At 31.4% G+C, this 27008-nt stretch overlaps 3 protein-coding genes across 3 annotated transcripts; all 3 read right to left on the minus strand.

The window, feature by feature from the left end:
• Window positions 1-6871: 6871 nt before the first annotated feature.
• LOC100260783 (probable carboxylesterase 8) lies at window positions 6872-8296 on the minus strand. The gene has a single exon (XM_002276975.5). The coding sequence runs from the start codon at window positions 7926-7928 to the stop codon at window positions 6918-6920; it is 1011 nt and encodes a 336-aa protein (XP_002277011.2). The 5' UTR covers window positions 7929-8296; the 3' UTR covers window positions 6872-6917.
• Window positions 8297-15951: 7655 nt separating this feature from the next.
• On the minus strand, window positions 15952-17312 carry LOC132255186 (uncharacterized). Its single transcript, XM_059743047.1, has 2 exons — window positions 17183-17312; window positions 15952-16508 (listed from the first exon to the last, which is right to left on the minus strand). Exons 1-2 carry the CDS (start codon window positions 17310-17312, stop codon window positions 15952-15954), a joined length of 687 nt encoding a protein of 228 aa, XP_059599030.1.
• A 6899-nt stretch (window positions 17313-24211) lies between these two features.
• On the minus strand, window positions 24212-26597 carry LOC100248891 (receptor-like serine/threonine-protein kinase At2g45590). Its single transcript, XM_010663294.3, has one exon. It carries the CDS (start codon window positions 26338-26340, stop codon window positions 24346-24348), a length of 1995 nt encoding a protein of 664 aa, XP_010661596.1. The 5' UTR covers window positions 26341-26597; the 3' UTR covers window positions 24212-24345.
• Between the last annotated feature and the right edge of the window lie 411 nt (window positions 26598-27008).

Here is a 27008-nt window from a genome sequence, read left to right on the forward strand (position 1 = left end):
GATACTAATTAAGCTTAGAAATGATGAAAATTGTTTTAAAAAAAAAATTAAAATACTAAGTAATTGTAAAGGGTATGTGAGCAAAATTTAAAAACTTTTTGAATTTTTCAATTTTTTGCCACTTAGAAATACAAATAATATTGTATATTGATACTACTCAAGCTTAGAAATGATGAAAATTATTCTCAAATTGTAGAAGGTACGAAGAATTCCCTCACATTCTTTATACCTTTCGTCACATTTTCTTTACTCTAAAAAATTTTACAATTTTTTTTTTAAATTTTTCCACATGGACGAAATTTTACAATTTTTCGAATTTCCACTTAAAAATACAATAATATTGTTTATTGATACTAATTAAACTTAGAAATGATGGAAATTATCCTTAAAAAAATAAATATTAAAATATTAAAATTTGGAGAGTACAAAGAATGTGAGGAAGGGTACAAAGAATGTGAGGAATCTTCATATTCCTCATACACTACTTCTTCACATTATTTGTACCTTTAGAATTTTACGATTTTTTGGATTTTTTTTTAAAAAAATCTACTTGAAAATACAATAATATTGTTTATTTATATTAATTAAGTTTAGAAATTATGGAAATTATTCTATAAAAAAATTAAAATGTTAAAACACTAAGTAATTATAAAATGTACAAAAAATGTAAGGTTACGAAGAATATGAGTAAGGGTATAAAGAATGTGAAGAAGGACATGAAGAATATGAGAAATTCTTATATTCTTCGTACCCTTCCTTGCATTCTTCGTACCTTGAAAATTTGACAAATTTTCATATTTTTTTAATTTTGTTTTTACTTTGAAATATAATAATATTGTTTATTGATACTAATTAAGCTTAGAAATGATGGAAATTATACTTAAAAAAATAAAAAATTAAAATGTTAAAAAATTGGAGAGAGTATAAAGAATGTGAGGAAGGGTACGAAAAATGGAAATTCCTCACATTCTTCATACCCTTTAAATTTTACAATTTTTTTGAATTTTTCAAATTGTTTTTCAACTTGATGGAATTTTTCATTATTTTGTAGTAAAAGCAGTAAAAATTATTTTTTATTGTCAAATTGAAATTTTATAATAAATTCTTTTGATAGAATAAGTGCAAATAATTTTCTTGAAAATAAAAATTGAATACAAATAAAATTGAATAACTCATTTGTTGGAAATAAATTGACTCTTTTGTAAATAAATAAATTGAAATCATTAATTTGAAATTGTTTTTAATAAACTCTTTTGAAATTTCTTGAAAAAATAATTTTTGAAATATTTTTTAATCAGATCAATAAATTAATTACATAATTCTCATATCATTTATCTTGTATATTCTTATAATTTGATTTTATCATCATTTTTGTATATATTGATTTGTGTCTTTAATCTTGGTACCATTGATTAATTAATTAATTGTTACAGTTCCCTCAATTCATTTAGTAAAGATTGTAGATATACAAACTTTAAGGGATACGACGGTTCATCGTTGTATTTTCCTGATAAGTAATCTGACCTCGATAAGTAAATTCAAAATCGGTTTTTGTAAATGTCTTTTCCAAATAGAGTCACACATGGTTTTTTTTTTTTTCTTATTTTGTTTTCCCTTGAAAAAAAAAGACCAAAATAAATTACTACTCTAAGTCTTTTCTAAAATTCAAATTTTTACCAATAAAAAGCAAGTCTCGTCGTTTGAGTGAGAACACACATAAAAAATGTGAATCCATAATATGAATATTGAAATTTTATAATTTTAAGAATCTTTTTCACTTAGAAATTCAATAATATTGTTTATTATACTAATTAAGCTTTGAAATGATGAAGATTATCCTTAAAAAAAAAAAAAACATTAAAATATTAAAAAAATCTTTTTCCAATTTTAAGATTTTTTTTTCTTAAAAATATAACAATATTGGTTATCCATACTAATTACCCAAATGATGAAAAATATCCTTCAAAAATTTTTAAAAATTGATACACTAAAAAATTGGAGGAGGCTCAAATTATGCTTAGAATTAATTGAAATCATGCAATTTCTTTTTTAGCTTCAATTATCCATTGTATTGTTTTTCCTAGTTTCAATATTTCATCCAATCTTGTCCCAAAAAAAAAAAAAAAAAAATCAAATTTACAATAAAAATTTAATAATATAATTTTCAATTACTAATTAACAATAAATACTTATTTTAATTTATTTTAAAAAATTATGACTCCAAATAGTTATGATATTCTTTAAAAAGGCTAATTACACTCACATTTTTCCTACCTTCTAATTTTTAAAATTTTAAAATTTTGTTTGTTACTTCTAAGAGTCATCCTTAGAAATGATGGAAGTTAGGCACAAAAAAAATTGAAATTAAAAACATAGAAAAATTTCCTAGCATTTTTGTACTATTCCCGCATTTTGGTACTCTCCAAAATTCTCAAATTTTTTATTTAAAGATTTTTTTTCCACTTCCAAAAAATGCTTTCAATATTTAATCCAATCTTCTCCACACACACACACACACAAAATAATAATAAAAATAATATTACAATTTCTAATTTATAATTGTATTATTACTTGTAATTTATTTATTTTTTTTATGGAGAAGATTGGATTAAATATTGAAGGCATTTTTTGGAAGTGGAAAAAAATTCTTAAAATAAAAAAATTGAGAATTTTGGAGAGTAACAAAAATGTGAGAATGGTACAAAAATGTGAGGAAATTTTTCTGTATTTTTAATATAGAACTGTTTTGTGCCTAGCTTCCATCATTTCTAAAAATGATTAGTATGCCTAAGCAATATTGATGCGATTAGAAGTGGCAAAAATTAATTAATTAATTAAAAAATTAGAAAAAATAGAGGATACAAAAATGTGAGTGTGATTAGTCTTTTTAAATAATATTATAACTATTTGGAATTGATTTTTTTTAAATAAATTAAAATAAATCTTGAAATAAGTATTTATTGTTAATTACTAATTGAAAATTGTATTATTCATTTTTTATTGTAAATTTGATTTGATTTTATTATTTTTTTTGGGGGGGGGGGGGGGGGGGGGGGGGGGAAAGATTAGATGAAATATTGAAAGTATGAAAACAATGCAATGGTTAATTGAAGTGGAAAAAGAAATTGCTTGATTTCAATTAATTCTAAGTGTAAATTGAGACCTTTCCAAATTTTCAGTGTATCAATTTTTTAATTTTTTTGGAGAATATTTTTCATCATTTCTAAGCTTAATTAGTATAAATAAATATTATTACATTTTCAAGCAAAAAAAGTCTTAAAATTGGAAAAAGATTTTTTAATGTTTTAATTTTTAAATTTTTTAAGGATAATTTTCATCATTTGTAAGCTTAATTTCAAAGTGAAAAAGATTCTTAAAATTATAAATTTCAATCCTCATATTCTTCGTATATTCTAGAATTACTTAGTGTTTAAAGTTTTTAATTTTTTAAGGATAATTTTCATCATTTTTAAGCTTAATTAACATGGATAAACAATATTATTGCATTTCTAAATGAAAAAAAAAATTAAAATTGGAAAAAAAAAATGTAAAAATTCAAGGGTATGAAGAATGTGGAAGATGGTAAAAATAATGTGAGGAGGGTACAACTTTTATAATTTTTTAAATTTTAAGAATTTTTTTTCCACTTGGAAATACAATAATATTGTTTATTGATATTAATTATGCCTAGAAATGATAGAAATTATTCTAAGAAAAATTAAAAATTAAAACACGAAAAAATTTGAGAAGGTTCTCACATTCTCTATACCCTTCCTCATATTCTTCATGCCCTTTCCAATTTTGTTTTAATTTTTTTTTAGGATAAGTTACATCATTTTTAAGCTTAATTAACATCGATAAACAATATTATTGTATTTCTAAGTGGAACAAAAATTCAAAAAGATTCAAAAAATTGTAAAATTCCCAGGGTACGAAGAATGTGAGGAAGGGTATGAAGAATGTGAGGATTTCTCACATTTCTATACCATTTCAAATTTTTTAGTGTTTTAATTTTTAAATTTTAATTTTTTTAAAAAAATAATTTTCATCATTTCTAAGCTTAATTAGTATTGATAAACAATATTATTGTATTTTTAAGTAAAAAAAAAATTCGAAAAATTTGAAAAATTGTAAAATTTCGAGGGTACAATCCTTATATTCTTCATACCATCTCCAATTTTTTAATGTTTTAATTTTCAATTTTTTTAAGGATAATTTACATCATTTCTAAACTTAATTAATATCATTAAACAATATCATTGTATTTCTAAGTGGACAAAAATTAGAAAAAATGTAAAATTTCGATAGTATAAGAAATGTGAGGAAGGGTACGAAGAATGCAAAGATTTTTCATATTCTTCGTACCATTTGTCACATTCTTTGTACCATCTCAAAATTTTTAGTATTTAAAATTTTAAAATTTTTAAAGATAATTTCCATAATTTTTAAACTTAATTAGTATTAATAAATAATATTATTGTATTTCTAAGTGGAAAAAATTTCAAAAAATTGTAAAATTTCGAGGGTATAAACAATGTGAGGATTAATTAGTAAATCATTTTCTATACATTTATTAACGTTGAATATTTCTTGATTGACTTCTTCCTATGCCCAAGGTTGTTTGTCTTAATTTGATGGTCAATCTTTGCCATCAAATTAAAAACACATTTCAGTAGAATTGTCTAATATCACTTTAAGTGGAAAAAAAGAACAAAAATGAATTCATGAATGATTTATCTTTTCTAATAATATGTTTCGAGGTTGTTTAGATAATTGAGATCTTATTTTAGGTTATATTTGAGTTAAGAACATAGTATTATACCTATTTTATTACACTATAGAGTTCAAATTGAAGTAAGTGTTGCGATTTGATTGAGCGTTTTTATAATTTATAGATTTCACAAGATGGGTAAGGAAAAAAATAATCAAATCATGAAAAATGTGACTAAGATATAAAAAAGTTATTGAAGTATAAATAATAGAAATAAAAAATCAATCATGATTTTAGAAGGAGTTGCTTAGGTAATTGAAATAATTGAGATATTATCATAAGTTTGATTCCATTAATTTTAGCATTTTATGCTACATATTTTTGTGTACATGATTTCACATCATATACTAGAGTATGGTATCATATGGTTATATGGGCCCTGGTCCGTCCATGGGCCTAGGTGGCAAGGCCCAGCAAGTTGTCACCTTTTCCTGCTATGTCACAAGGAACAAGCTCATCTACATTCCATGGCATGTCCTCCAAAAGTAAAGAACAAGAAAAATAGTGCCCAAAATCAATTTCTAACCATTTGAAAAATCTTAAGGTGTGGGTACGATCTTTTATACATTCTAATTAGAATTTTCAAGTTAGTCTTAAAGGTAGGATGAGAACCGTATATACTTGAATCAACGACCAATTAAGAGTTAATTAGATTTGATTTCAATTATGTTAATGTAAGTTCGATGTTTGATTAAGGATGCTAACCATATGTTTTTTAATCTAGGGTGTAGGCCAACCACAACTAGGCTTCATTTTGATTTTTTGTCATGTTGAGTTTGGTCTTGGTCTCGAGAAAAATACGAAGGGTATTTGTTTCTTCACTTAGAAGACTACACTTCAAATCAATGAGAAATACTTATAGTTTGTTGAAGTAATTGTACTTTTATTTTCTTCTTTTTCTCGAAAAATGGAAATGTGATCCTCTATTTACATAAAATTTCAACTTAAAGCTTATTGAAGATCATTGCATGCTTATTTTCTTTTCTTTCTTATAACCAGGTGGATTTGGGACAGGATGTACCCATTTCAACCTTATCCCGTTTATTGAAAATAATTTTCATCCTCATCCTATTAAAAAAATTAAATAAGACTTGATGAGGTGGGATGGGAATGCAAATTTTTCATACCCATCCCACCCTATCCTATTTAACTTTGTTTTGAAATTTTTTAAAATTTTTTTAATTTTTTTAATTACATTAAAATAAATATATTTTATAAACAATTAAAATATTATAATTAACTTATTTTATTAAAAAATATTTATTATTATTACTATTATGATTATTATTATTATATTAAAAATATATTTAAAAAAATTAATTTTATATATAATTAGGGTGGAGCGGAGCAAGACAAGACAATGCTCGAACCCACCCTGAACATGTCATCTCTAAGATAGATCCTCTATTTATAGAAAATTTTAACTTAAAAAGCTTGTTGAAGCTTATTTTATACTTATTTTCTTCTCTTTCTCATAAAAAGATCCTCTATTGTTTAGAAAAAAAATTCAATAAATAGATTATTCACTCTCACACTTGGTGTATGTTTGGCTAAAAAAAAATACTACGAAAAATGTTATTCCTAAGGTGGTTTGGTTACTGTAAATAATGGGTGAGGAAAAAAATACCGAAAATATGGAGCTAAATATTTTAATGTGTAATTTAGTTTTCTCTTCATAAAAAAAATAATAATAATAAAGAGAAAAATTAGAAGAAATAAAAATAAAAAATAGATTTATTAAAGACTTGAATAATAACATGAAGATTCACAAGAATATTACAAATGCTTTGGTTAGGTTGACAAGTCCGGATGGAAAGCCCCTCAATGTACTCCCAACTCAGATCCTTCAAATCCTCTCTTGTATTACTTGTCTAACGAAGAACTTCAAAACGTTAAAAAGTGCTTAAATGCTATGTAATGAGGTAATGGATTGACGAAACCATGTGGAAAACACCATCAGCCACTGTGAGAGATACCCATCGTGATTCCTCTCCCCTTCAAAGTATAGGTGTGTTTGTTTCCCAAGAAAATGATGTTAAACATATAATTAATACATTCCACGACCCTTCTGTCTGAAAATTTATTTAATCTAAACTGATGTTTGGTTCCCGTGAAATCCAATTTATTAATGTTTTCGGTCAACACATCACATGGTTGATTTTGAAGCGGTGGAGTAAATGAAATTCTTGACATCATTATACAAAGCTTCAGCCTGTGAGGGATCAAAGATCTCCACGCCATGGTGACCGCCATCATTGAATTTAGCCACCACGTGCACCCCACGCGCCTCCATCATCTCCGCAAACCTCCTCTGTCTGTCAACCAGTGGATCCCCACCGTACCCTCTCACCAGACACTTCTGCAGCCGTCCGATCTTCTCCTGGTGGGACTGGGACCCTCCCGCCATTGGATTACTATACTCATGATCACGATCAGCGCCGTTGGGCAATGCAAGTGCCCATAGCAGATCGTTCGCCGGCAACGGCACGATCCGATCGTCCGCCAGTCTCAGTTCCGATTCGGTCCTCTCCACCCCACCGAAGTAGGGCTGATTCAGTACCAGCCCTTGGATCTTCATCGCCCCAAGATCAGCATCAAGTGCACGCACACCTGCGTGGAACACGATGTTTGCTCCTGCACTGCCCCCCATCAAAAAGCACTTGGAAAAATCAGCGTACTCTCTCAGCCACGGCTCACCACCGTCGATCTCCGCAGCCGCCTGGCTCCGGACCCACATGATGGCTTCGAAGGCGTCCTCGTAGGCAGCCGGGAGACGGTGCTCCGGCGCGAGACGGTACTCGAGGGACAGGACCAGAGCTGGAAGCTTAGCTGCCATGGAGTTGCAAGATTTGTGGAAAGGCAGATTAGAGACGCTGAAGAGAACGAACCCACCTCCATGAAAGTACAAGATGACGGGAAGCTTGGTGTTTGGAGGAAGAAGACTAGGCCGGTAGATGCGGAGAAAGGTGTTGTTGGCGGGGTTGAGGGGCACGTCTTTGGAAAAAGCCACAGCGGTGTCGGTGGCGGCGGTGGTTTCATCAGTAGCGGGTACAGAGGGAAATGGGCTACTGCGAGTGAGAGAGCCATCTGGGTTAGGGACGAGGCCGAGGGACTTATAAGCGTCCATGGAAGATGGTGGTGGCACAGAGTCTGCCATGGCTGTTTGAGTGGTAAGAGATATGCTGTGAAGAAGATGTATAAAGAAGGCGTCTGGTTGGGTAGCTGTATAGGATATTAATGGAGCTATGGTTGGTGTATAATTAATATGAGGACAGGAGTTAAGCAAATTCTAGTTCTAGTCTTCTAGATGTCACAGTGCCCATTATCATACGTTTTGGTTGTTGGGAAAATGATTTAGAAAATGATTTATTTGGATCAATAGATGGAGTAATAGCAGAGTTTTTATCAAGTGGCAAGACTTCTTTAGGTTGAATCCTTCACGAGTTCTGGTGGCTATTCAATTCAAATCAATAATCTTCCAGTGCAATTAATGACTCTTGTTGCATATTATCAAATCTTTTGAATACCTACTCTTCCATGGGCGGCTCTGACAGTCAACAAATATATTAATATATTTTCTAGATGGCTTGCAACTTAATTATAATTACATATTTTAGAAGTTATTAGTTACTTCAACATTTGAAGTGTTGACATTCAACATTATATTTTTTTCTTCCTCACATTATGGGACATCTTATATGCTAACGCTATAAATTCTTTTCAACTATCTAGAAGTGTTTTACAGTCATGAGAACCTTACTAAGCTCGGAATGGACAATATCTACATGATTAAGTTTAAGTTATTATAAATAGTACCAAAACTGATTATCAACCTTGGTGTGAAAATTAATTTAACCCCGTGAAGGATATCTATTTATTTGGTTTTACAATTCCATGATATACAATGAAAATTAATAACGTGTTTACGTGAAAGGATGATTATGACATCTCATATCAGATATTGAAAAAAGTTCTTTAACACCATATAAGTTTGAACTCATATTCACTGCACAAACGTTTGTTAAAATCACGAGAACTTTATTAGATTTAGAATAGATAATATCCACACAATTGAGTGCAAGTTATTACACCGTTTAATAAATATTCATATAAGCATTAAACATTAATGATTCTATATTGCGCGGAGGATGCGGTCTATGTGTTCTCCATCCACCATATTTATTGCAGACGAGATTTTACAAGAAAAAAAGACGAGTGGAGAGAGGGATGGAACCTTTTTGGGGGTCTTCATTTATAGAAATCCTACTCAATAATAGTAGAATTGTTGGAAATAGCTTTATCATAACTATGATAGAATGTCTCCATGTCATGAATCAGTAAAAATAAACATTTTTTTAATAAAAAATTATTAAGATACCGCTATGGGTGGAAGTTTGGTGTGATCATCAAATTTTAAATAGGGAGAATTTCCGTAATAATTAACTAATTTCCAATATGAAGAATTTTTAGTAGATAATTTTACCCTCAAATATGTTTTTTATATTATCTATAAACAATTTTGAAATCGTCAATAATATGGGACTCACAAATGATAATAGTTACCCTTAATTAATAGTACATATCTTGTCCCAAAAAATTGTTTTTCACCTTTAAACAATCAACATATTGTATAATAAAGTTTTACTTATAAAAGTTAATGATAAAAATAATTTTATTATTTACTTGAATGACTTGAAATGAGAAGTCCAATTGAAAGTTAGATTATTTATAAAAAATAATTTAATGAACTGTGCATTATCAATCTAGTTTATTATTTTGTATTAATTATAAATTATTTATATTTTCACATCAATATGATATATTTAATGAATTTGTCATTTTTTTTACTCTTATAGCAACGTGGGGTTGAATGAAAAAAAGAATACATATGTATATATAAAATAATTTTCAATATCTTATAAATCAAAACTATGAGGTTATTATGTGGTTTTATATATGTAACATACAATTAAAAACTTTATTAACCTAATGGAATGAATAGTTATTTTTCATGAGCACTCATCAATTGAATAATATACAAATATTCAATTGAATAATACAACTATTTAATGGAATAACATGCAACTATTCATTGGATAATATAGCACATGAAAAAATTAAACAAAAATAAATTAAATTATGTTGTAATATATTGTAACGTTAGTGTATTTGTATTGTAAGTATAATATATTTATGTTGTACTTATATTTCATTATAAAATTAATAATTCTAAAAATGCTTATCGGGTCTTGTGAATTCAAATTAGTATTTCATTTGTTTTTAAAAATGATTCATAATATAAGTATGTTATGAAATGCAGTATGATGGTATAAAACTATCACTTTCATAAAAAAAGTTCAAAATTTTCCCAATTAGGTTTTATTGTAATATATTGTAATATAAGTCTATTTATATTGTAATTATAACATATTTTTGTCGTACCTGTATTTTATAATAAAAGTAATAATCTTAGAGATCACTTTTTATGCATCATTAATATTAAACATATTATATATATTAACATCATCCACTCAATGTATTGGGAAAAAAAATTATATATGAAAATTAAAATAAATAAATAAATAAAACACTATGCGAAGGAAAAAAATATAGAAAAATCATATAAATTTTTTAAAATTATTTTATTATAAAAAAAAATGATTAAACATTCTTCATCATTTTCTTATTCTTTTTAGATAATTCGAATGAAAAATTAAATAGTTTATCTTCCTCGAATTTAATACAAAACATAATTTATCAATTTAAAATTAAAAAATATATACATGAAAAAATCATCATTTTTTTTATATAATTATGAAACTTGTTTTTTGCTTCATAAAATTTAAAATTAGAATTAAAAAAATGAAAAAAAAACACATTAAATGTTATTTTAAAAATATTTTTAGAAGTATTTTTTGTTTAAATATTAAATCTAAATAACAAACCATTCTATCATTATATATAATAATTCTAAGGGATAAACCCAAAATTTTGATTTAAATTTGAATGTCAATAACTACAATAATGTGGAGCCTACACACCATAAATGTTTTGACAAAGTAAGTGAAGCGCTTTGAATGCTTTTAAAATGAGTCTACTAACACTGTGCATTGATGCGTGATGAAGACCCATATTGACTATTATGAGGTCTTCTCTTGTAGTTGGTACATTCATAGGTTTTCCTTTGAGTCATTCTTCCATGAATGGCTGAAAACAAAAAAAGGTTCATCAAAATTCAAGATCTACTAAATCAAATAATTCAAGAAGACTCTTCAAATTAACGAATTTTTGTCTCCCCAAATACCCAACTAACCAATTAATTATTTATAATGTACTATCCTCCCTAAGAATTATCAAAAGAGATCGCCCTTCCCAGTAATTATCACATTTAACTCGCCCTATCCAATGATTCTCCTTCTTAATTATAATTTGAGGTAGCTAGGCTTATTAGAATAGAGGGCTATATGTTGGAACCCACACAATTGGGTATTGATAATATTTTTGTTAAAATAATAAAATTATTGCATTATTTAATTTAACATAATAATAAGCTTATTTATAATAAATTAATCATACTTGTAATAGGACTCCAATTCCTATTAGACTAAAAGTTCTAGTTAACATAGGAAACCCAAATAAATAAAAATTCCTAATATTAATCAAATTCCTAAACTTTTTCTAATTTGACTTGAATCATAATTTCAATAGTCTACCTTGATCCAAATTGTAAAGTCAATCACACCAAACATTATTTTCAACTTTTCAAATGCATCTGTCTTTAGTGGCTTGGTAAAAATATCTACAACTTGATCTTCTGATCTACAAAACTCAAGTTCAATCTCTTGATTTTTCACAAGTTCCCTAATATAATGAAATTTGATGCTTATGTGTTTGCTTCTACCATGAAACATCGGATTTTTTTGTCAATGCAATAGTAGACTTATTATCACACAAAATCTTTGTAGGACCTTTCTATTCATACTTCAATTCAGTAAGCATCCTATGAAGCCAAACTGTTTGACATGTTGCGGAAGTAACTATCATATATTCAACTTTTGTAGTTGATAATGCTACAACTTATTGCTTCTTTGATGACCATGAGAATGCTCTTGTTCCAAGATAAAAAAAAACATATTCAGCAATACTCTTTCTAGTCTCTATATCACCTCCTCAATCATTATCTGTGTAGCCCAATAAACTGAAATTGTTTGAGTAGGAGTAAAAGATTTCATGATCACGAGTACCATTTACACACCTCAAAATTTGTTTTGCTGCTTGCAAATGTGACTAATATGGTTTTTCCATAAATCGACTAATAATTCCCACTTCATAAACAATATCTAGTCTAGTAGAAGTTAAATAACGAAGACTTCCTATTATGTCCTTGAAATATATGAGATTTACTAATTCTCTAGTGCTTTCATTTTTCATTTATAGTCGCTCTACAATAAGAGTATGGATTGTTAATGATGATTCCATCTTGAATTGCTTTAGAATGTCTAAAGCATAATTCTTTTGTGAAATAAAGATACCATCATTTGCTTTTTGGACTTCAATTCCAAGAAAATAGGACATTAATCCCAAATTTGTCATTTCAAATTGTTGTTTCATTACCTCCTTAAAATCTTCAAACATTTGTTGACAATTTCCTGCAAAGATTGAATCATCCACATAGAGGCATATAATAATTTCATCACCATTAGAATTTGACTTAATGTAAAGTGTGTGCTCAAAATGACTCTTTTGAAATCCATGTTGTAATAGATAAGTATCAATTCGTGTGTGCCAAGCACGTGGTGCCTGTTTTAACCCATATAATGCTTTGTTGAGTTTGTAAACTTGTTTCCTTGCCCTTTCTTAATATTCCCTGGTGGTTATTTAATAAAAACCTATTTTTCAAGTATACCATTAAGAAAAGCTGACTTTACATCCATTTAGTGAATTTTCCACCTTTTCTAAACTACAAGTGCAATTATCATGTGAACAGTATCTAATATAGTAATTGGTGCAAAATTTTCAAAAAAATCAATACTTGCCTTCTGTTTATAGCCTTTTGCAACCAATCTTGCCTTAAATCGATCAATATTACCATTAAGTTTATATTTTGTCTTGTAAATCCATTTAACACCTATAAGCTTCTTTTTAATTGGAAGAAAAGTTAGCTCCCATGTATTGTTCTTCTTTATGGATTGAATTCTTCATTCATTGCTTGAATCCACTTCTCACCACTTGTTTCTTCTTCATGTGAAATAGGATCACAGTTTGCAAATAAACAAAAGTTAACTAGACCTTCATTAGTAATTTTAGTATATTTCATAACTTCATAATCCTTTAGACGTGTAGGCATAATATGAGAACATTTTGGGCGACCTTGTGATTTAGACTCCTGCCATGTTACTGTTTGCATAAGAGAACTTCTAATAGGAGAAGAAGTATTTGAAGTATAAATATATGTTATAGAATCATTTTGATTCTCAAAGTCTTCTTCAATGACAACTCATTTTTCCTCACTTTGTATTTGAGTCCATGTCCAATTCTCATTCTCCAAGAATTGAACATCTCTACTCACAATTAACTTTCCTGTTTTTAGATTATACAGCTTGTGAACTTTAGTTACATCACTATAACCAATGAAAATACACTTCTCACTTTTATCATCAAACTTTTTTCTATGCTCATTTGGTATATGGGAATATGCAACACACCCAAAAATTCACAAAAAAGAAACTTGTGGCTTATGACCACTCCAAGCTTTCTCAAGTGTTCTTCCAAATACTGCTTTAGTAGAACACCTATTCAATAAGAACACTGCACATGTGACAACTTTTATTGAAAAAGTTTTTGGAAAAGACTTGGCCTTCAACATGCTTCTTACCGTATCAACAATGGCTCTGTTATTCCTTTTAGCTATGCCATTTTGCTAAGGTGTATAACTAGTTGTCAATTGTCGTTGAATACCCTAACTTTTGCAATAATTATAAAATTCATTGGAAGTGAACTCCCCTCCTCTATCAGATCTTAATATCTTAATATTACAACCACTCTGTCTTTCAACAAGAACTTTAAATTCTTTAAATTCGTTAAAAGCCTATTTTTCTTTTAACACATAAAACCAAGTCTTTCTTATAAAATCATCTATAAAGGTTAAAATATATTTGTTATGATCAAGAGATCTTACCTCACCAAGATCACATATATCTGTATGCACCAACTCCAAAGGTTTCTTAACTCTTTTGGATCTTCCAACTGAAAAAGAATTCCTATGTTGTTTCCCAAGGAGACATCCTTCACATGCACAATCTAGAATATCAATCATAGGTAATCCTATTGCCATATTCTTCTGCACTAACAACTTCAACCCATGAAAATTGAGATGACCAAACCAAAGATGCCAAAGCCAATTGTTGTCTTCTATTGTTGCCTTCAAACTAAATAAAGTTTATGTTTAACGAAACATAGGAAAATCTTGTTCTATGTCATCTATACTTTTGCAATCATCTTCTTATTTTTATCACTAAGGGTGCAAACTCTATTAAAGATATTAATGATATGCCATTTTCTGTTAATTGTCCCATACTCAATAAATTCCAAAAAAGATTTGAAGCAAAAAATACATTTGCTATAGTAACATCAGTACCATCTTTAGAACGTATTTTAACATTACCTTTGCCAATGATCGAAACTTTAGATTTGTTTCCAAAATTAACATCGCCTCAAATTGATTCATCTAATTGTGAAAACAATTCTTTCTTACCGCACATGTGACTACTGCATCTTGTATCAAGATACCAAACATCTTATCTGTTAGCCCAAGGGTTCTCCTAATCGGGTTTTGATGATAAGAAACCATGGTTAAGTAACTAATTGGTTTAATGATTAAGAATCTCAAGCATAAACTCGAAAATTCATCAAATGATCAAATGAATACAAGATCGAGACGCTTGGAAGACTTGTGATCATAGGAAACTAATGTAAGATGAATGCATGAGTGCACTTAGGATTTTCACACGTTTCATGCAACTTAGAAAACTCGGTTTATTCTTTAAAACTTCAATTTCATTAAAACCTGAGTTTTTAACTAATGTACTTTAGGCAAAATGTTTTATAATTGACTTAATAATTCACCTAAAGACCTTGCCTAAGTGTTAGAAAAGAAAAGAATTAAAAAAATAGGTTTTCGGGGCCAAAAAGGCTCAACCGGTCGAGGCTAAGGCCAACCGGCTCAACCGGTTGAGGAACCGGTCGACCGATTTTCCTCGTCTGGTCGAGGGATGCCAAAAAATTTCTCTCTCTCCCAGTTGCCTTCTCTTTTCGGTCGAGGTGATTCTCTTCCCAATTGAGATCCGATCAAGGACCGGTCGAGGTCTGGTCGAGGCAACGGTAACCTGTCATGCATTAAATGCTCCAACGGCTAGTGAACCAATCGACCCCTAGCTCGATCGAACGAGGTTACTTTTTGCTGTTTTTGACTTCCAAGCTTAGAAACCTATAAATTGAGAGCTCCACTTCATTTATTGACAAGAGAACACTTGCATTCAATAGTCTACCTACCTGTTCTTGATCAAAAAGCTCTCATTTCTTTCATAGTGCATTAAATCACCACTTGTATATCCTTTAGTGCACTTTTGTGTGTCATCCTAGCTTTGTCTTGTATTTGAACTATCCTTAAGCTAGGTTGAGGGATTATTTCTTGTAAAAATCTGAGTGTTAAAGTCTTCAAGAGGTTTGAATCTTGAAGAGATTGTGTAAGAGCCCATTGGAGCCGGAATCCAAGTGTAAGAAGATTGGAAACTTGGTTGAAGCTTCAATTTAGTGGAACCCTCACTCGGTTAGAAGATTGAGGAGAGTGGACGTAGGCAAGGAAGTGTCAAACCACTATAAATCCGAGTTTGAATTCTCTAACTCTATATCTTTATTTTGTTTATATTGTGTTTGAATTTGTTGTAATTGAAAATATTTTAAAAACCCAATTCATCCCCCCCTCCCCCCCCTTTGGGTGTTTTTCTTAATTAAGCATAACCTTTGTTTTCTCATTATCGATCTACATTTGATGTTGCCACATTGCAAGCCAATACCAAATTCTGTTCTACCTCAATAGTGTTTGCTTGCACATCTTGTTCATTTTGCAATTTTGTTCGACATTCTGACTTATAATGTCCATACTTTTTGCATCTAAAACATTATATGTGTGACTTATCTTTAGGTTTAGAAGTGTTGCCCCTTCCTTTAAAAGAATTTGTGTCACCATCTCCATCTTTATTGTTGAAGTTGTTATGTCCTCCTTTACCGCTACCACAACCACAGCCTCTACCATCTTGTTGGCCACCATGACCTCCAGTAGATGATCTACTCTGCAAGGCTTGCTCTGAATTTGTAAAGTTGATTTTCTGATTTATTCGTTGTTCATGCAAACGCAATGAATTCACCAACCCTTCAACTGTGAGAGTGAAAATATCATTTCCGTCTTCAATTGCTGCAACAACATAGCTAAATCTTGCACTTAAAGAGTGCATAATTTTCTCTACTATCCGTTGATCATCAAGCTTCTCACCATTAACTCGAATTTGGTTAATAATAGTTTGTACCCGAACAAAATAATCTGACTCGAATTCATTTCTTAATGTTAGCAACTTCATTCGTTTGACACGTTCATCACCTTCGTATACTTTTTGTAGAGTAACCCATGCCTCTTTTGCTACTTTCGCCTCTAGGATTTTCTCAAATATGGATTCATCCACTGTTTGGAAGATTGCATAAAGTGTTTTTTGATATTTCTTTCATCTTTCAATGAATCTTTATACTCCTTTGATAGTACCTCGAACTCTTTTGAATCAGTTACTTTATTGTAACCAATATTCACTAGATCCTATAAATCTTGAGATCTAAATAAGACACGCATTTGAATACACCAATTATCAAAAATTTTACCTGTGAATTTTGAGAGTTGAGGATGAATTGAATTATTATTTGTAGTCATAATTTCATCAACAAGATTGCAACTTTGTTATGATTCCACACATTCCCTGGTATTATAACTTTGATCTGGCATTTTACCTTCTATAATCTTTTGGCTCTTATACCAATTATTGGAACCCACACAATTGGATATTAATGATATTTTTGCCAACATAATAATAAACCTATTTATAATGAACTAATTATACTTGTAATAAGACTCTAATTCCTACTAGACTAAAAGTTCTAATTAACATAGGAAGTCTAAATAAATGATAATTCCTAATATTTATCAAAATCCCTAAACTTATTCTAATTTGACTTTAAGTCGGATTATAATTTCAACACTATCTACATTAAAAGATGCTAGAACCACAGCTGGAAGTTTAGCTGCCATGGAGTCGCAAGATTATTCATTAAAAGGCAGAGTTGAGACGCTGAAGAGAACGAACCCACCTTCATGAAAGCCTAAGACGACGGGAAGCTTGGTGTTTGGAGGAAGAAGACGAGGCCGGAAGAGGCGGAGAAAGGTGTTGCTGGCGGGGTTGACAGGAACATCCATCTTTGGAAAAAACCACAGCGGCATCGATGACGGTGGTTTCATGATTCATGAGTTGCGGATAAAGTGGGAAATGGGGTAAGGCGAGTGAGAGACGGAGGAACTTATAGGGGTCCATGGAGGAGGAAGGTGGTGGCGCAGAAGCTTGGTCTGCCATGGCTGTCTCAGTCTGAGTGGCAGAGATTTGTTTTGAAAGAAATATATAAATAGTAAAATTCTTGGTTACAAATCATAGCACCCTGGTATTTTTATATATATATATATATATATAAACAGAAGTACAATTTGATACGAAGAAGATTGGTTGGCATTGTATATTAATGAAAACTATGGTTGGTGTAATGATTAATACGTGATGTGAGCTGCTTCTAGTTCTCGGTGGCACTGCCCTTTTTCATAGGGTTGGTTGTTAGCAAAATGATTTACTTTTGAGATCAAGAAATTGTAAAGCTTTTTCCTCGAGATTTTTTCAAAAACACTCTTACATGATTTCTTATAAATCAATTTAATGACTTAATAACTTAAGTTTAAATCCAAATAAATTAAGCATGTTTAAATCAAAGTAGTTAAGACTTTATTTGATAACTATTTTTTAATAAAGTTTTAAAAAATAGTTTTTAAGAACGATTTTTGAAAACTGTTATTTGATGTTTTGTAAAATAAAAATTTGTTTGGGAATCTAAAATATTTTTAACCTACTTTTAATATTTTTAAATATATTTTAAAAATAATTTTTATATCTACAACTTTATTTTAAATAGTTATATATATTTATTAATTATTTTTTAAAGCAACTCTCAAAAAACAAGTAAAAACAACTAAAAAAAAAATGTTTTCTAAAAATACTCTATTTTCTGTTTAATGATAACAAAAAACATTAAACGGTTTTTTATTGTCAAACGTATTTTTTAGTTTTTTTATTATAGAAAAAAGAAAACCTCTTGAAACAAGTTCTCAAACAAGACCTAGTTTATTATTAATTCTAAATATATTTTTCACTATATTCTTTATATTTTTATCGTATTCTTCATATTTGTTACTATTTTTATTATATATGTATTTAAATTAAGATAAAATATGTGTTTCATGTCAAAAACTTGTATTAAATAATAAGATCATTTGAAAATATTAAAAAGCTTAAAACAATAAAAACATATTCTCAATCAAACAATATTATATATACACTTATGTATACTCAAATCTCATTTTTTTTACAACTTTTATATTTATTTGTATCTTCATCCCCCTTTGGTGATCGTGGATAAGAGGCTCGTGGGATTGACATGAGGGGCATAAGGATGACTACATTTTTGGGAGCAAACTCCAAGTGAATATGAAGTGAATGGATACAAGTTATATCTTGAAATGAAAGACAATTTTAAATTAGTTTTATTTACAAATAAAGAAATTATAAGTAATGCAATTATAAATCTTATGGAGAGTTTGATCCTACTCCAGGATGAACGCTGGCTGCATGCTTAACACATGTAAGCCAGGCGGATGATATAAATATATGAGGATGTATATATATATATATATATTAAGGGTATGAAAACAAAGACTAGCCCAAAAGACACAAACAAAGAACAGAATGAATAAAAAGAAAAACTTATCAGATGAGACATGACAAGTATTGTCCTTGAAATAGATTCACCCTTCTCGAAAACGAACTCGGTGCACTAGGGTACCAATGGTCTACCTCCAGGATTCAACAGCCAGATCTCACATTGGGTGCACTCTGAAAGTAAGATGTGTACAACTCGAACTTTTAAATAAATTCATCCAAATAGATGTATGAAAATACTTCATGAAAAGCTCTCTCAAAAAATTATCTGGAAAATTGGTATACAAGTATAGAGAGGGGTGACCTGCTTTTATAAGTCACTAACACAATTCCAATGAAAATCGACTTGTAATTAGAAGATGACACAAAGTAGAAGGTGATTCTACTTTTATAATGAGACTCCACTAGTACAATCTCAATATGACTCTTTCAAAAAATATAATACTAATAGAATAAAATAAAATAAAAAATAATTCTCAATAGGACACTTCCCAAAAATAGAATATTAATAGAATAAAATAAAATAAATTAAAAGTAATTTTTAAAAATAAAAATAGAAATTATTTACACTCTTCCAACATATATATTCCTAAATAATAATAATAAAAATAAAAATTACTAGTTTTGGCAGCCATTCAATTGAAATCAATACCCATCTAATGCAGTCAATGGTATTCGTTGTACCATCAAATCATCTCAACTGTTCTCCTCTCAACAACAAATATATTAAATATTTGCTAGATGGCTTGCAACTTAATTATCATTATATCTTTCGAAAGTTTGGTGACACATATTCAAATTTCTTCCACATTTAAAGTGGTTGATATTCAACATTATAAAAACACTTATGCTTATATGTACATGTGGTTGTGCCTTTTTCTTGCTCACATTAGTTCTTTGGGGGTCTTCATTTATTGCAGTCCTACTTAATAATTAAGGAAACGTTCCGAAATAACTCATCATAATTGTGGTTGAATGATCTCGTCACCATGTCAAAAATGGGTAAAATTATGGTATGGTATCACTATTTTCAAGAATAATTTTTTATTTTTTAAAATAATAAATCAAAAAATTCGTTTCACAATTAATAGAAATTATAACGTTTGTTGTTTCATTTTTTTTTTATAATTGTTTTAAAAAATAATTATATATATATATATATATATATATATATATATATATATATATATATAAAATAATTAAAAATAAAATATTAACTATTAAAAATATTTTTCAAATATATTCAAAAAAATTTTAGGTTCCTAATCAAATTTTTATTCTACAAATATTATAGTATAGTTTTTAAAACCTGTTTTCAAAAACTATTTTTCAAAATTGTATTAGAAAATAATTACTAAACAAAACCTAAACTCTATTTGTTTTTTTTCATAATTTGATGATAAAAAAATTCATTGGGTTAAAAAATGTGAGAAAAAAAATACAAAGAAATATATGATATTTCAAATTCATGTAATTTATTTTAACTATTCCTAATAAAGATTAAATTATTTGAAACTATATAAATTTTTAATTAATTTTAATCATACTTGATTTTTTTTATTTTTGAAATCTTCATAAGAAAACAAAAAATTTCATTATGATATTTTTCCAAAAAGGGGAGAAAGAATTGAGCTTTGAGTAAACATTCAAATTCTTCTAACTCTTTTCATCATTTCATTAATGTCTTTTCCATCAACCATGGCCACATTCTGATGAGATAAGATTAATAATGCTCTATCAATTTTATATGATTCTTATGTAAACAGGAAGGGTTGGGCTCATGGTGGACAACTAAGAAAATGCTGGTTTTTTTTTTTTTTTTTTCCCCCATTTTAAACTTTCCTCTGTCTTCACTTATTAATTAATGAAAAGACCAGGGCCCCAAAAAAAGTGGTCATTGCAGTTTGTTTCTCTATGAAAAATATTAAAAACAAAATTCAAGAAAGGAATCTACTTGTTAAAAAAAGAACATAATGCAACAATAGCTCCAAACAATTACCATGAATGTGTTTGATTCCCCATGTCCTAAAATATACACCAGACAAGGAAAAATCTCTTATATTGGATGGGAAATTTTATTTTTTTTAATATTATAGATGTAATAGATTCCTTTCGACGATATACACATCGAAGACTTGTTTAAAACCCGTAAGAGCTTAAAGGTATAATGAAGAAAGTGAGTCGTTATAAATAATATCAAAATCAATCCTTAATCTCAATATGAGACTTTATTTATCTTGTGAAAATCTATATAAGACGGAACGGATTGACATCAAAGCCAATCCTTGTTCACAGTGTGGAATTTTTTTGTTTGGTTACATAAAGGGTATTTGTTTGTTTGAACTTGTAATCCTACAAGATACAATACGAGCATTGCAGCGCAATTGTAATATTCCATATCAAATAGAAGTTCTTGATACTAAACGAGGATATGTCGGTGATTGTGATATTCTATTTGACATGAGGGAAGAAGTTTATAATACATCTTTAAAAGCCATCATGGTCTATCGAGCTCAAAGTAAATAATATTCAATTAGGAGAATGCAAATCATTACAAAAGAATGAAAAGAAGGAAAGAAAAGGGAATGCTTTCTGATATCTGAGGATTATAGGAACATTATTTACTTTGGAACAGCATCAATATAGAAACAAAATTAAGCAGCCATGACCCATAAGATAAATCAAGAATCACTGTACTTGAGTAACCAACTGAATCTTGAGTTTACTGTTGGAATGACATGATTGAAAGATACAGAGTCTCATAGTTGGATACAATTAATCTTTGAGTCTTCTTCTGCACTCCTTGAATCAGAATCCCTTGTTACAAGTACAATATCTACATAGACAATCAATATAGCAGTTCCATCAAAGTATTTTTCATTCCCATTTGAAGTGAAGACAAAGTGGCTTTTATATGATTTCACTTGCTTCAAGTTCCAAAATCACATAACATTTCACAAAACTGAGCTTGGAAGCTTTGACAATACATCACCTATGGTTTTCTGGAGCCAGGACTTCTGCCATTATACTATAAGGAACAAAACACTGACTCCATCATCATCATTCTCCAACCCCTAGAGTTGTGTTTATGGAGAAGACAAATGTTTGCTGTTTTAGAGGCAGAGCTGCCCATGTGCCTAACCCTTGCTCTTTGAGAGCCGGACAAAAGGTCTAACAACTTCAGTATGGTACAGACAACAGAAAAGGCCACACACCAATGTGCAACCTTGCACCCCATTTATTAAGAGGCAGCATCGACACAGCTAGAAACCCGATGAGCTCAACTTTTGAATGGTGAAAAAACATAAGCTATCTCAATGGAGAAGAACCTAAACTTACAGCAGTTAAATTCTATATCAAAGAAACTAGAGAGGTGAACACAAGCCTCATTCTAATAAACATGCTTCTCAATGTTTACTAATAATATAATCGATTCTTGGTGGTGGTTTAGTTATAAGAATGATCTTAGCAACACAGAAAACAAGCCTTGATGATCTTAGGTCTGTCTAGCTATTCAAGTGTGCTTTGATATAACAGCATGGTTCTATAGTATATGTCATGTTGTTTGCAGTTTCAGGTTGGCATGATGTGTTGTTGGCATTGTTGCTTATATGGATTGAAGCTTGGCAATTAGAATTGGCTAAGCCAATTTGGAGCATTACATGCCTTCAAAGCAATATCAGGGATGATGCTATGGGCCAAAACCTCAATCCTATAACATCTGAACTCCTTTTGGAGCTATCTAAGTGATAGTTGGGAGCCCTGAGCTATCTAAGAGGTATTAGCAAGTCTAATACTCCTTGCTCATAAGTACCGACAAAGAAGCAATAGAAAAACCAAATTCAAAGTTACAAGTACATGGAAAAATAAAAAAATAAACAGACGTACTCTAATGATTCTCGAATCAACTTTACAAATTGCAAGGAAAATGTAAATTTGAACTTAGTTCAGATCATCCACCTTATATGTATAATAACAAGGGTAACCTTCATGACAAGTCCCAATAGTTATTTAGCTTACAAAATAAGCAAACCGAAGCCCAACATAAATATCACAAAATCAATGCTAAAGTGATATAGATACTCTAAATATTGTATTCTCTACCAGAGCTGCCGCCCTTTTCTGGATCTCATTCATTTTAACAGAAGTGACCAGATTGGAATAATTAATAATTTTCCCTAAAGCCTCTGCAATTCTTGCATCTGTTTTTGTGAATCATGAACAGTAACAAATTTTGCCTATGTTTGCAACATCTTTCCTCATCCAGACAACTACAATTTGAATCATATGAGAAGTTAGACACTATACTTTTTTTGCTATGAATAATGATTCCTTATGTAAAAACTAAAATATTGAAGCCTTGTGAAGAAGTGCCATGGGAACAAAACCCAGCAATTCTTGTGACCCACATGGGAACAAAATCTGCCCTAACCTACTGGGCTCTTAGGAACATTATACAACAATATTATATAGCAGTGTGAGTGGAATATGCAATGGACAATTTTTGGGCTTCAATGTCATTAAAAAAGTTATCAGAGAGCAAAGATCGTGACATCCAAACAAAAAAATTCACATGTTAAAAGTGGGGGTGGTGCAAATAGGATTATATTCTTGTGCTGTCAACACACTCTGAAGGTTCATAGTAAAACAAACAACCAAATGTGCTATGTTAGTAGACACCAAACTCTCTGATTTTATTTTTTTTTAAATTTTTTTTTGCATAATTTATAATCCAGTAGACAAGTAATACTCAATTGAAAAATTCAGGCCAACAATTTATCTATGCAATTTCACTACCAAAAGAAAATTCTAAATTTAGAAGAATTTGGACATTTAGTATGTAGATGGTAGTAGATACTACCCCTTTTTTCTCCCATTTGTTTTTCGTGTTGTCTGTGTTTCATGTTGTGTGTACGCATACAACATGACTATGACCATTTTACAAAAGAAGAGATTGGGACCAACACCTGTTCTCTTCTACTGAAATCAATGCTACTTTGGCATAAAGCTTACCCGGCTTTTAAAAGATAGAAGACAACAGAAAAAGGAAACATTGTTCTGGGCCCAAACAAGTTTTAAAGTCAGAAAAAGCAAGCCATTGATTCAAATCTAAGGGCACCCAAGGCATTTGTTGATTAAGAAATGACCTCACCACTTAAAAAAGTGAGACCAACGTCTTCTTACCTTTACAGTCTCCATTATGCATGAGCTTCCTAAATTTCAACAACTTACAGGATCAAAAGGTCAAGTGGGCTGGTAGCTGAATCATGGTACTCCAAAAAAGGTAACGGTTGAACCGTTGAAGAAGAAATTATAGGGCCTAGCAACACATCTAAACAACCAAGTAAAATGAGAGTTTGAATTCATGAAATATGTATATATTTTTTTTTTCCTGTTTTTTTGGATGGATTTCTACAAAGTTAATTGATTAATTTAAAAAGCCCTACAACAGTACATTCTACTGCTAATGAAAATGGTAGCAGACATCCAGTTAACTCACCGAGCCATCTTCTTCCTGGATTTGAAAGGAAAATTGGAAGGTGGTGATGGGGAAAATTCAAATGGCAGGTGGGGTGGCTCAGTCTCACCAGAAAGCATCCCAACAATTTCATTCATGGAGGGCCGCTTAGCCGGTGACCTCTGCAGACAGAGGAGTGCAATTGTGATGCAGAGCAACCCCTGTTCTCGATCCAATGACTGAATTGAAGTATCAACAAGATCCAAAAGCTTCCCATTGCGAGCAAGCTGACGAGCCCATGAAATGAGGTTCGCCCGCTCGAATTCTGACATTGGTGAGGCTGTTACTTGGAGGGGTCTTCGACCCGAAATCAAAACTAATAGCAGAACACCAAAACTGTATACATCACACTTCTCAGAGAGCTGCCCTCCTCCACCATATTCAGGGGCAATGTAGCACATTGTTCCTCTCATACTAGGTGTACTACTAACCCCACCGCTCTTGGGAATTTCTCCGCTCATCCAATCCTGGCTATTCCTTCGCCCATTTCTAAGCTCACCGCTCAGCCCATCCAACCACCAATCGATACTTCTACTACTCCTGCTTTTCCTTTTCTTCCTTGTCTCTACAGATTCTTCATCCCTCTGCCACCACAGCTCCCCATCGCCACCAATACTCGACTTAAGGGTTCTCTTTTTCTTGTTCTTCCTGGAAAGTTCCTCACAGAACTCCTCCTTCCACCACTCCCTCGGCTTCCTGTTCTTCTCCTTCTTCCTAATTTTGTCCTCGTCCAATGAAGCCCACCATTCCAACCTCTTCTTCCTTTTCTTCGGCTCATTTTTTGTGCTCAAACCATGATCCTCTAGGGGTCCTGATGACTCAACCCACTCGTTTTTCGGCCTCTCCTTCCTTATCTCACTCCCAATCCACTCCATTACGTAATCCTTCACCCTCCCAGATTCAGACCCCCATCCACTGTCCTGTCTCCACCACCAATCCCTCCCGGAATCGCCCTTTTTCCGGCCACCTTTCCCCTTCCCACAACCAATGATTTCTTTCCCACTATCAACACTCATCTTATCGAAACAGCTCTCCAATGTACTCGCCTTGTCCAACCCCATATCTATCTCCGGTGATGTCGCCGTTTCCACATCCTGAGCTCTCACGCAACTCTCCGGCGACGGATCAGGATCGCCGGCACCAGCACCACCGTCCTCAATTCCCACAGTCAAGACACTCTCAGTCTCTTCAAGAATCGACCCATTATCCTCCACACCCACGGCGTCTAATCCCTCTTTCTTCTTCCTCTCGCCTTCCACCAGACCCTCTAAATCACCATCTACACCCGTACACCTTGCCAATCCAAAATCAGCAATTTTCGCATTGAAATCGCCATCAAGGAGAATATTACTGGGCTTGATATCGCCATGAATGATGGACGGGTCACAATAACTGTGCAGATACTGAAGACCCTTTGCTATATCGATTGCAATAGCGAACCTCTTCTTCCACTGCATCAGCTCCACGCACTTCCGATCCAACAAGGCGTCTTGCAAGCTTCGGTTCGTCATGAGCTCATACACCAGAACCAGTCTCCGGCGCCGGCGGTCAGAGGAGAAGCCCTGGATCCTCACCACATATTCACAGTCGACGACTTTCCCGGCGAGCGAGAGCTCGTTGTTGAACTCCCGCTCCCCTTGGAGCGAGCCGGAGTCCATGAGCTTCACAGCAACCTCTTGACCGGATGGCAGAACACCCTTGTAGACCGATCCGAACCCACCCTGCCCGAGCCTATTCGACGGCGAAAACGACGACGTGGCGCGACGGAGGAGCGAGTACGAAAACCGATGCGGTGGTTTGAGATCCGCCGGAACCGTGCGGCTTCGAGAAAGTTTCCGGTACAGGATGACAACAAGGAAGGCGAGGAGTGAAAGAGCAACTGTCCCACCAACGACTGGTGGGACAAGATTGGGCCGGTGGCGGTGGGTCACCGGCGACGGGGCCGGCGAAAATGGCGGTTGGCGTGATGGCATAGTGGTAAATAACTGGAAAAGAGAAGGGGAAACGTCAGAAATGCATGGGTTGAGAGTGAGAGTAGGAGCAGTGTTAGTATTTGAGAAGACAGAGACTGGTTGAAGAGAATAGAGTCTCCCACTCTGCGTATCTTCTCTTCTTCTTCTCCTTCTCCTCCACCTTCTTCTCACACAAAAAATAGCCGTTTTTTTAATGTTTTTTGTAGGGGGAAGTTGGGGTGACAGGGCTGTCACAATAACATTTCTCAAAATTTCGGATAATGCATGCAAATGTTATTAAAAATTGGCCCCAAATGCTTGTGGGTTACGTCCCACTTCAAGTAACATTTATCATTTCTAATTATTTGAACTAATAATTGTGAATTAATATTTTCCTTTTTTCTCTATCCAAATATTAAGATTGAATATATTATTTAAAATGTAAATTTTCTGAATTAAATAAGGAATAAATTATTTAAAAAAAGAGGGGAAATTAAAGTAATTTTGTAAATATATATATATATATATATATATTTAAAATGTGGGTTACTTAAGTGTGAATTTAGCGGACACCTTTTTACATAGGATTCTTGAAAGTACACGTGGGCCTTTGTGATTGGAACTTGACGACATCTTCGTAACTGTTTCATGTGCATCGCCACTGTCAATTTACTGTGAGAGGTTGGGTA

This window comes from Vitis vinifera, chromosome 15 (assembly GCF_030704535.1).
Source record: "Vitis vinifera cultivar Pinot Noir 40024 chromosome 15, ASM3070453v1".
NCBI lineage: Eukaryota > Viridiplantae > Streptophyta > Magnoliopsida > Vitales > Vitaceae > Vitis > Vitis vinifera.